Source organism: Lathyrus oleraceus, chromosome 1 (genome assembly GCF_024323335.1).
Source record: "Lathyrus oleraceus cultivar Zhongwan6 chromosome 1, CAAS_Psat_ZW6_1.0, whole genome shotgun sequence".
NCBI classification, from domain to species: domain Eukaryota; kingdom Viridiplantae; phylum Streptophyta; class Magnoliopsida; order Fabales; family Fabaceae; genus Lathyrus; species Lathyrus oleraceus.
Genome location: NC_066579.1, coordinates 198,072,875 through 198,085,276, shown reverse-complemented (window position 1 = coordinate 198,085,276; position 12,402 = coordinate 198,072,875). Strand labels below are relative to the sequence as shown.

General features: G+C 31.5%; 1 protein-coding gene across 1 annotated transcript in view; it reads right to left on the bottom strand.

Annotated features, from left to right (window-relative positions):
- Window positions 1-4,309, bottom strand: part of LOC127127302 (WAT1-related protein At1g43650) — a 6,085-nt gene extending 1,776 nt beyond the window's left edge. The window contains exons 1-5 of the mRNA XM_051056453.1: window positions 3,936-4,309; window positions 3,509-3,574; window positions 2,878-2,994; window positions 2,529-2,781; window positions 1,838-1,996 (exon numbers count right to left, since the gene is read on the bottom strand). Of these exons, the coding sequence (XP_050912410.1) occupies window positions 1,838-1,996; window positions 2,529-2,781; window positions 2,878-2,994; window positions 3,509-3,574; window positions 3,936-4,138 (798 nt within the window). The 5' untranslated portion in view covers window positions 4,139-4,309. The remainder of the gene's footprint in view (window positions 1-1,837; window positions 1,997-2,528; window positions 2,782-2,877; window positions 2,995-3,508; window positions 3,575-3,935) is intronic.
- Between the last annotated feature and the right edge of the window lie 8,093 nt (window positions 4,310-12,402).

The window sequence follows — 12,402 nt, the reverse complement described above, 5'->3', positions numbered from 1 at the left end:
ATATCACTCAAAAATATCAATGTGGCCTAACTTGTTTATGCACTTCAAGATTGCTAACAAACAAAAAAAATTCAATAAAGAAGCTTTGCTTTAATATTCTTTAGACAGGAAAAATATCATTTTGACCCTTTTCTTATTGACCATAAATTTTAAATTATCTACCTTTTAATAAATGTGATTTCTAATCTATGTCACCTCATGGATAATAATTGATTTTTTTTATATACATATTTATTATATAAATTAGATTTTTTTTTACGGGAAATCGGACATTTTATGCATGCATAAAAATTAATATTTTAAATTAGAGAAATTGAAATTTATCTATAAACATCTCTTAATGGTATTGAGAAATATATGATCTTATTTTTTATGGTTGAATGATTTGTGTAATAGTAAAATGAATAGAGTTTTATTTAATTATGATTTAATATTGACAATATTTTACGAATTTTTATTTAGTCACAATTTAGCCGTGACAAATTTAAATCATTTATAATAGTCTATTTTACGCTTCTTTAAGTCGGTTCACTGATTTAGGTTATTTATTGTATTTTTATTTTTAACTTGTTATATAAACATAACCGAACAATTTAGGGTACTATTTTTCTAATCAATTCCAACCAAACTCACACAAAGGGGTTAACTTGAGTTAGATATTTCTTTATACTAATTTTATAAATTATATTTTTCTGTTAAAAAGTATCATTAATTTTTCTTCAAACTTTCTTTGCCTTTTGCATCTCTAGGGAACATGGAAACATGGAAAAACCACATCTACAATGGCCAGACAGGAGAAGATCCCTCCATTTTCTTTTGTATTTGCAAGAAATATATTCTCTCTCTATTTATGTTTTCTTTGAAATTTTCAACAATATTGCTGTTTTTTTATGCATTATTGTATTATTGCAAAATCTATCATACTTTTACCTAGAGTTAGATCTGCTAACTTCCCGTCCCATTTGTTTAGCATAAATCTACATATTAAATATTTTGCGAATGATGATCCGATCTGTTTAATTGAGTTGCCCCATCCATAATTATTAGTGGATTGTAATACGATGATCTGAGTTTGATATGCGTTAGTCAACGAATAATCAGTTGACCTAAGCAAAATAAACAAATAAATTATTTTTGTTAAAAAAAATAAAGATAAAAATATGAAAATTCAATATTTTAAAAACAAAAAATTATTATTTTTATCATTTTAAATTAAAATTTATAAATTGCAAGTCCTAATAACAAAAATACCCAAAAAGCTATTTAAAAATAATTTTAATTTGTACCTCAAACAAATCATTTATATTATTTATATACTCAATAATTATATTTCTTATCGATGAAATTTATCATGGAAAAAATTATAAGAGATAAAAGTGTAATTAATTTAAAAAATAATAATTTTTAGGCTAGTTATAAACAAACATGTGAATTCTCGAATTTAATCCAAATAACTCATGATATAAATGGTCAAACTTATTCGGGTCAAAATTTGAATGGACTAAAAGTAAGTGGTCGAAAATCCACACAAACTGCGAGTTAAATGGATCGGTCGATGGACTTCGATCCATATATCCAACTTACTTTTGGCATAAACAATTTAATCTTGTTCTAAATTACATATTCGAACGAAAAAAATAACACACTTTTCCCTTTCATTTTGAAAAAAGAAAATTTGTGTTTTTTTTCTCCTAAACACATCCTTATAAGACATGATCAATTTTTAAGGATCAGAGAGGAAATGAAGGTGATTCCCTTGTACTCTACTACCTATTTTATCATCATATATTATTTAAGTTTTGTTAGAGATAATAATTATATAAGATGATAAACTTACACAATAAGCCACAGAAAGAAGATGAATATCCCATCCTATCTTCCATGCAGAAGGATTCCTCTCCATTGCAATAGCTAATATTCCTGATTGTATGAAGCTAAAAAGACATTGTATTATTGTGAGCCTAAATTTTGCTGGGTATTGCTTTACAATAAATCCCTGAAATCAAACAAAATACAAAAAGATAGATGAATCAAAATTAGAATATAACGGTCACAGTCGCATAAAGATTTTGCGATTATAATTGATACAAATGGTGCAATCCTAATTGCAGTCGTCCCGATTTTCTTTTTCATTACATTAACAATGAATAACAATATTGATATCGACATCTTTCAATAGGGATGACAAATAAACATTCCTACCCCATTTAGATCCGCACAACAAAAGTTCATAGAAAAACAGGATTCAGCGGGACGGACATATTTGAGGTTGCGAACATAAAACCTTGTATCATCTATTGAAAAATTGAGGGCGGGCGGACATGAAGGCCTTACACCTCTAAAAACTAAAAATTACAAAGTTTTTTTTTTGTCAATAACCCAATTTTTTTTTGCATGCGGGCAATTTAGCATCCCCGATAGGTCAGTTCCGCTTTACCACCCTACCTTCCCATGTTTAACATTTTTTTAAAATCAAATTATCTAGGTTATTATTAATAAGAAAGATTTGACAGCGAGATTTGATATACCTGTAAAATAAGCCACAAGGACCAACAAGTGTTTGCTGAGAGCATCATAAGAGATCCTTTAATGTTATCCCCTTTGGAATGAATCTTCGAAAATTCATGAGAATTATGATTCTGATTTTCTGAATTATGCCACTTTATGAAATCTAATGGAGGCCCTTTGACTAAAGCAAATACTATAGCACCAGAAAGGCTTAGAACAGAGCCAAAAATCTTTGCAACTCCATGCATGTAGTTTATTGAAATGGTTTCTACCCTGAAATTTCATGACATGTTTTCTATAAAATTAAATTTTAGATTAATATTATAAATTATTGTATAGTTGATGGTTATTTTTCACTTCAAATTATACCCAATTAAAATAGCCATGATAAAAGTAATTGAAGGGATTGTGTTTGTGGAAGCAGCAGCAAATGTTGCAGAGGTATAGTTGATTGCAACATAGTAAAGATTTGAACTTGCTGTTAATCTGTTTTACATAAATACACATAAAGAAATTAGTTAGAATATTGTATCATAAGAATTGACTATCTAACTATAAATCACATATTCAATTCAGACACCAACACCAACACCAACACCGATTTGTTTGACATACGAATTTAAAAAATTAAATAAATTGACCGGGTTTGATATAGACATATGTCGCATAAAAAATATCTTTGATTATAGATGTCAATATTGCATAACTCTCGACACGTTTTTAGTTCATTCTGTATTTTTTTTTAAATCACGAATCTCGTCAAGTTTACAAATAATTTAGCGAGGGCCGCATGAAATTTAAAAAATAAAAAAGTATGTTAGGAAATATGTGTTATAATAAAAATTAATTATACTACTATTTAAAATTGAACAACTTTTTTTCTTTAAATAGAAAAAAATATTTTGTTTTTAGTTTACATAGTTGAATCAACTTTTTCTAATAGTAAATGTAGACATTTCAAATTAATAAAATAAGAGAGTCAAGAAAGAGACATCCATACCCAACAAGAGAAACTAGAAACAATTTGCACAACAAGTTGCATGATAAAGGAGCACCACCATGTTTACTGCAAAATTCAAAATTAAGATGCAAATAAATTTGTTAAGCATACTCTTACACTAATAATTTATTAGTAAATAATCTTTATGTGAGATGATGTCTTTATAGTCCATATCGTATCGAAATTATAAACACATTCATACGATTTTATTAATAATTATTAGGTTAAATTTTTTGAAGAAGAGTTCTGTCTTCAACTGTGTTTCTCTTCAACTCGATGAATTATTCTCTATAGTTGCATGTAGAAGATATTCAATTTATATTAAAAAATATAATAATAGACGTTACTTTAAAAACAAAAAACTCATTTGATGATTAAATTAACTAAGTAAAAGCATGTGTATAAATGTAAAAGAAGAATAGTGAACCTGTCAAAATAAGCAAATGGAGATAAGGCAAGTGATGCAAAGATTTGTCGATAAACAACAAACACATAAGGACTCATTCCTTTGGAAATTGCTGCCTTTGAAAGAAGAGCCATTCCAGCATATATGAATTGAATAAAGATCATTGAAACATAAGGTTTATGTTTCTCCAAGATTACCATAAACCCTAGCAAACTACTCTTCATTTTTGTGTGCTACTTCTTTACCAACATAAAATATATGACCTTAAAATAATGGAAACTTAGGTTCAATATATAGAGAATTTGAACTCAATATATTTAGCATAAGCTTTATGCTTTATGTTACTAGCTTTGTGCTTTATATATAGCTTGACATGAAAGTGGCATTGATTTGGCCTATCAAGTGGAAAAGTTGAATCACTAGGCACTTGTATAATTTTCAGTTGGAAGGGTGTATTGGGGAGTAAAATAATGCATGATAGATTGTACTTTTGTATAACAAAGCCAGCAACATAGTTACTATATAAGAGGACAAAGTGTGATGTTATGTTTGTAAGAAATGTAAAATTAAGAGGAAACTTTTAAAAGCACTAAAACTCATAGTTCAAAGAAGCAATCATTTAGTTAAGATATGAGTGGAAATATCAATAACATCAAACAAAAATAATACATAATTTAGATCATTTCACTATTAAAAAAATTGTCTTTTAGTGACCTATTTTTGTCACTAAAGTCTTAAAAATATGGTCAGTATTTATTTTAACGACTGAATTAGACACTCGTATATTAATTTTGGTCGCTAAATTAGTAAAGTCTTAACGAAACAACTTTTGTTGTTAGATAACTTATTTCTTAGGCATTTTCTAATAGTACATGTTTGAATTCATCAGGGTAAAAAATCACATCTCAATGCAACAAAACCTAAAAATAATGAAGCAAACATTTAAAGTTTTTGAGTTGATGTGATTTTTTAATGTGATTATGATCAAATTGATGAACAAATGGTGCTTCAGTTGCATGAGTATATGAAAAATGTTGGTTTAGATGAAGGAGTATATAATTTTGTTTCTTGATTTTCGACTTATAACCAAATGATCCCCAAGTCAGAACTTTCTCCCTACAAAAGTCTATGCTAGGTTTATGTTGATTGGTTGGTCGTCATCTCTAACTTCTTCATAAGTTTTGATGAGTTGGTGGATTTTTTTAATGTGAATTCTAAATTACTTGACTCAAAAAATTGAACAGTGTTACCCTTAATATAAAATGCTTTGAAAACAATAAAAAAAAAAAAAAATTTATCACCCTACATCCAAAACTACTTTTTGAAATGTGATAATAAAATACTTCATCTATCTCATTTGCATTTTGTTCCTCGTGTTAAAATAGCTGTCCCTTTACATTGTTAATGCAGTATCTATTATGATTTTTCTACCACTAAACCCCTATTTATTAACTTTTAGTTTATTCACATGCTCTATTAACTATAATTAATAAGGGTATTCTAGAAATAATATAAGTTTTATCATTAAAATCAACACATTTAATCATTTTTTAAGAACTAGACTTGATCAAATAAGACATTTTTTATGAGACGTGGATTACTACATTCCTTTACTACTACAAATACTATATTTTCTAACAAAAGTTTATCTATGTGAACTCACCAACTGAGGTAAAATCACTTCCATTAGTCTCTTTAATTTTAATTTTAATTTTTAATTAAAAATATATCACCTATTCTCTCAATTGCGAGAAAAATCGAGGGGAAAAGTTTCACATAGACAAGCTTCAATTTCCACCAACTACAATTTCATGATTTATTTATAATTATAATATTGCATTCCTTTTTTTTATTTTAATGTGGAAATTTATGATGAAATATTCAATCATCTAGGTTGTGATGAAATTTGTCAAAATTATACGACATGGGTATCACATTGTGAAGTGACAAAAATAAACTACTTCACATAGAGATGAAGTTGATGAAGATATGAGTTATCAACTAGAAGATATGATATGTGATATTGAAGAATATTCTTTTAGGATAGCTCATGTGTATGATACTTTACATAGTCACAAGGAAGAGCTGTTATTTTCGAGGTGCAAAAATTTTACACAATTGTCAAGTATGTTAAGACTTTTTAATCTGAAGGCAAAAAGTGGGTGGACACATAAAAGTTTCGCTAAATTTCTTGAATTGTTGAAAGACATATTTCTAGAAGGTAACACGTTGCTAAACCATAATTACAAGACTATAAAGATATTGTCTCTAATGATTTTGAAATATCTTAAAACACATGCATTTCGTAATGATTGCATATTATACAGGAAATGGTATGAAAAACTAAATGAGTGCCTGAGGTGTGGGGATTCAGATTATAAGTTGAAGAACAATGATGTTAATAATGATTATGGTGTGACCAAAAATGGTCCTCCTGCCAAGGTGATGTGGTACCTACCAATATTTCTAAGGTTCAAGATACTCTTTGCTAAAGTTATTGATGCAAAGAATATTATATGGCATACAGGTGAAACAAAATGTGATGAAATTTTTTGCCATGTAGCTGATTCTTTGCAATTGAAGAAAATTGATTTGTTGTTTCTTAATTTTGGCAGGAGCCAAGAAACCTTAAGATTCGACTTGCCACCGATAGAATGAAACCATTTGGTAATCGGAGTACTAACCATATTTCATTACTTGTTCTTCTCATAATTTATAACCTATCTTTGTGGTTGTGCATGAAGCGCAAATATATGATGTTATCTATGATGATTTTGAATCCAATATAACCAGGAAACAATATAGATGTTTATCTAAGGCCATTAATTGAATATTTAAAAGTTTTGTGGGGGAAAGTCGTTGATGTTGATGACGCGTATTCGGGTGGAAATTTTAAGATGTGTGTCATGTTGTTTTGCACAACAAATAATTTCCTTGCATAGAATAATTTGTCTGGGTATAATGTTAGGGGACATAAAATGTGTCCTATACGTGAAGTTGATACATGCTCCCACTAACTAAAGAATGAAAAAAAGAAAGTTTACCTTGGGCATCAAAAATTTCTAAGACTCAATCATCCATATCGAAGATTGTAGAAGACCTTTAACAATGAGAAGAAGTTTGATACCCCTCCAAAGTCCTTAACCAATAATGAGGGTTATAAACGACAACAACACCACAATACAGCGAAATTAGTCATTAAAAATAACTACTCAATCAAATATGTTCAAATATAACTTTTATTTAAAATTAAACTCAATCAGAGAAATATGCCTTTAACATCAAAGAAACTCAAAACTGGAGTTATAACATTTAACCGCCCAAAAAAATTCAGAATAAAATAATACATAACATTTGTCTATCCATTGGTACAGATCAGAGCAGCGATAATATAAAAACACATAAAATTGAAAAAGAAGAATAGTCTCAACGCCATCCTTCAGCTCTAAAGAAGCTACTCATCTACCTGCTTGTTTCTACCCCCAAGAAGTAGCATAGAACGCCACAACAAAATAAAGGGGTCAAAATATGCTCAAAATATATAATGATGCAATGACAACAATACCACAATGCTTACGTCCCCCCATATACTTGTAATCAATCATTAATCTAAACGCATCAACAATATTTTTCACTCAGAATTATGCATCTCAACATTCAAAAGAAAATATGTAGAACAATTCACATAATTATACTTGCACTTCACAACATATATGCACACATCGAACAAACATCCACATATCAATTTATCTCATTAAACATGACCAAACAACAACCAACAGACGCTAGAATTAGAGACAGGCCGGCCATTCGAGTTAAAAACGACAACTCTGCATTGTCACACTTCGCTAAGCGGGACCAAAAAACTAGAAAAAGTCACACTTTGCACATGCTCACTAAGAGAGACCCTTCTTCACTAAGCAAAGGCTTGCTAAGAGAGGCTTCATCCTTGCTAAGTGAGGTCGTCCAAATATGGGAAAAAAACCATAACACAATTCCTTTATTGGATCCCTACCAAAACTCCGATTTTGGTCCCCAATCATCTAACTCGAACTGAAAAAATCCTATACATATCACATCATGAGTAACACATCATATACTCATTGATTAAACACCTAATTCATCACTTCATCGTGAATTTAAGTTATGCTCATAATACCAAAAATATACACATGAACAACAACTCAGTCAATTATAACATACATAGGCACACGAAAATCAGTAATCAAACCATGCACACATTTAATATTTTCTATAACAATTATAACAAAATTAGCACAAGTTTCTCTCAAGAACACATAAACATCGACAACGGAAGAGAATATGGAAAGACCTAATGGAGATTAAGGACTCTTGTAACACTCTAAACCCCCAAACTTATATAAAAATCATTACTCGACAATTTAAGGTATCACCAACGACGACCCTTCGAAAAACATATCAAATCATTTGAAACTACGCAGCGGAAAAACATTTCATATCAATTTCATGATTAAAGTATTAAACTCCAGAACAACAAAATCAATATCAACATAAAACATAACAAACTCTCGTCCCGAATGTTACACTATCAGATCAGTAAAAACCACTAATGTATAATAAATTGATAAATAAAGGAAACGAAGAGTAGCTCCAGCAAACCACCTTCCATACAACAATAATGCTCACTACTGGCTATCTGCAAGATGCCCATGGTGGACAACATGGAGCAAAGGGGGTGAGAAACAATGTTTGATATAAACAGCGTAAAGAATGCCAAGGTAGATAATATACAACAAGCACACATTCATGCAACTCTAAAATACCTCTAAGGTGCTAAAAAATAATCTATTGTCAACTCTTGCCCATAAAGATAACTCTTATGAACTTAATTGGTTGTTCTAGCAACTCTATCGACAACTCTAAATAATACATAACTCCAACTCAACTCTAAAATAGTATAATTTATAATATTAAATTAGTATTATTAATTAGTTAACAACTCTTTTAAAACTCTTTTTCCTTAACATCCTTAAACACATAAAAATATTACTTAAAAGGAAAATTTATAATGTCAACAGTGTTCCAAGTTCAACTCAAGTGTGTCATATATTATGGTCTCTAGCTCTAAGAAACTTAAAACCAACTTTGACAATTTTATAACAACTATAACCAAATAAAATAGGACTTTTAAACTCTTTAGAAAGGAAACGAAAGATCACCACACTTAAAACTGCTCAAAACTCTGGACTTAACTCTGAAATTGTCTAACTTCACAATAGCACAAAAAATTAAAGACTTGTGATAAAATTATAAAACTCTCTAGTCTAAAATATATTTAAACCCTCTTTCAATATCACTTAACCGTACATTCAACAGAGTTATGAAACTTCAGATCTATTCGTTTTAGTTCAGCCTTATCGCAATAATTTTTGCATAAACTCTAAAACAGTATGTCTGACTTCAAAATAGAACGAAACATTATATACTCATGATAAATTATAAAACTCTCTAATTTGAAATATCATTAAATGTTATTTCTAACGCAACTGAAGGAATCCCAAAAGAACTTACGAAACTCAAATTATGCCTAAAACATGATGACCAACTCATGACTGAAATTGTTTACGCCTATGGTATAAAAATGAGCGAACTAATCCTACTTTAGTGCCTCTAGAACCTATTTCTCTACTTATAAATAATGATTATCGCGTTAGCTTTCCAACACTTTGAACCTTGCCTAAATCTGAGTCCTGAAACTCAAGTTATGTTTGAAATAAGGCGGTCAATCCTCTCCTATGTCTACTTGCAATTTTCTAAGTTTTCCTCGCTATGAAAATATTTAAAAACTCACATATTTCGTCTATTTGAGTTATAACCGCCTCCAAAAACACACTTATTAGAATTCAAACATGTATATACCATGATTCAATTATTATTAGGAAAATTCACCACAAAGGACACAAACACATATCATCACACAATTACAAGGCAAGACAGAAATCCAAAAATAAATAGTTATTTCTAACCTTATACAAAATATGCAAGAACATGACATCAACAAGGTTATCACATTAACCTTACCTTATCAAAGGCATCAACATATGTATCAAATCAATATACAAGAATGCACACAGATCACTCAATATAGCGCACAAAAAAATACACAGCAACAACACAATAAAATAGAATTTACACAATCTCTAATAAGAGTAAGAGTTATCTCTTCTCTATTATTTCATGATAAATACCCATATTAAAAGTCCATTCTTCCCCATTACCTTAGGTTTCCTTCAACAATGATAAATTGAACAACTTCTATGGATTCCTCTTCTCAAACCTAGCTCTCCTTCCCAAAAGCCTTATTCTTCTTGCCTCTTATTTTTACGTATTGTGAGATTCTCTAAAACCTAGATTTCTCCCAACTTTTAGAATTTATATGGTTCTCCATATTTCCTAAAATTATGGTTTTTGCCCAACTTATTACTAGCTTCTCTCCTCTTACCATATATTTTCCTCAATTCACATAAATGTTTTTCCGGTATTCAGACCGAAGTGGCGTTCAGGCCAGTTTTCCGATGTTCAGATCGAAGAAGTTTCCGACGTTCAGGTCGATGCAACTTGTGGCGTTCAGGCCAGTTTTCTGATGTTCAGATCGAAGAAGTTTCCGACATTCAGGTCGATGCAACTTGTGGCATTCAGGCCAGTTTTCCGATGTCCAGATCGAAGAAGTTTCCGACGTTCAGGTCGATGCAACTTGTGGCGTTCAGGACAGTTTTCCGATGTTCAGATCGAAGAAGTTTCCGACATTCAGGTCGATGCAACTTGTGGCGTTCAGGCCAATTTTCCGATGTTAAGATCGAAGAAGTTTCCGACATTCAGGTCGATGCAACTTGTGGCGTTCAGGCCAATTTTCCGATGTTCAGATCGAAGAAGTTTCCGATGTTCAGGTCGACGCAACTTGTGGCATTCAGGCCAGCCTCTCGGTGTTCAGACCGATATTAATAATTTCATAACTCCCGATGTTCAGATCGAAGTCATTTCCAGTATTCAGACTGATGAGCGGCATTCAAGCCATGGTTATTTTTGTGTTACCATTTATTTTGGTGTCCAGGTTAACATTCTTTTTCGGTATTCAGACTGACTCTCACCGTACCAAACAAATTCTTCTTTCAAGACCACCTCTTTGCCGATTCTGACAGGCATTGTTACTTCACTTCACTTCAGTGCAAATTTTCGGGCTTTTATTGTATTCAATCCCTTGATACCTCGAAAGCACGAAAGCCGCTGCTATCTTCTTTCCAGGTCTCCAGTTGATTGAATAGGGGCAGCTGTAATACCCCAAAATTTACCCTTCATTTTTTCTGGAAGCATACGCTTTACACCTCATGCATGCATTCATTTTTAGGTCATTTAGCATTTGCATTTCATCATGGCAATCGGAATCGGATCCAAGAAGCTTGAACATCATCCAGGACACTTTGTGGGCTCTATTTAGATGATCAGTCAACACAAGGGAAAGACTTGAGTTACTTCCAATAGGGGTCTATTCGTCAGTCAAAACGTTAATCTTGAAGGAGCAAAGGTTTGTTCATGAGCTGTCATGCTCGCTAGGCGAAGCCCACGTGTTTTGAAAAAAAAAACGGAAAAAAAAACGAAAAACGAAAATAAATAAATAAATAAATAAAAGAAAAAATCTTGGACTTGGACCTCTCTCATTTGAGCCCACAGGTCCACAAAAATCAGGTTATAAATTCAGAGTTTCAGTGAAACAAAATTTCATTCTATTCCTATTACCCTGGCTGGAGGAAAAAGATAGTGAGAGAAGAGCTAACAGAGTTCAGAGCAACCTCCAAACCCTGAAGGGAACTCAATTGCACAGAATCACCTCTGCCTCACATAAACCCTAAAGATTTTTTTGTAAACCTCACGGGTGCAACTCAATTTCAATCAAGCTCTCCAATCAGGTTTGCCCTATATCCATCATCTTTATGCCTTCAATTTGAATGCTCTGAATGTATGAGGTATTATGGGTGAATTTGATACCCTTTTGATGCATGTGTTTGGCAAGAGGTTTAGGCCTCCTACCCTTGGTTGCTTTTTGTGAGCTTTTTGTGAATTGAAAGGGCATGATTCATGTGGTTACATTTTGATTTGGGGGCAACTCTTGGTTACCCTATCTTGTTTCTCTAACCTGTTTATTGAGTTTTGTTTTGTGAGGGCTCACATGACTGTTGCAGGGATAACTTGCGTGGTTTCCCACCTTATTTGTGGGATACCCCCTGGAGGTTCATTCCGATTACCTGTACTGACCCACTTTCTTTGATGATGTTAGCTTGGAAGGATCTCAGGGTTTATCGTTCCTTTAATTGTTGTTACCTCAGATCTTCATCCGTGTGGTACTTTTACATTTTTCCCGCATTTTACTGCTTTCCTAGCTGGAAGACCTCGATAGGAGGCAATGTTTTTGTGTTTACTTTATGCAAGTTCCTTCGTCAAGGACTGCCTT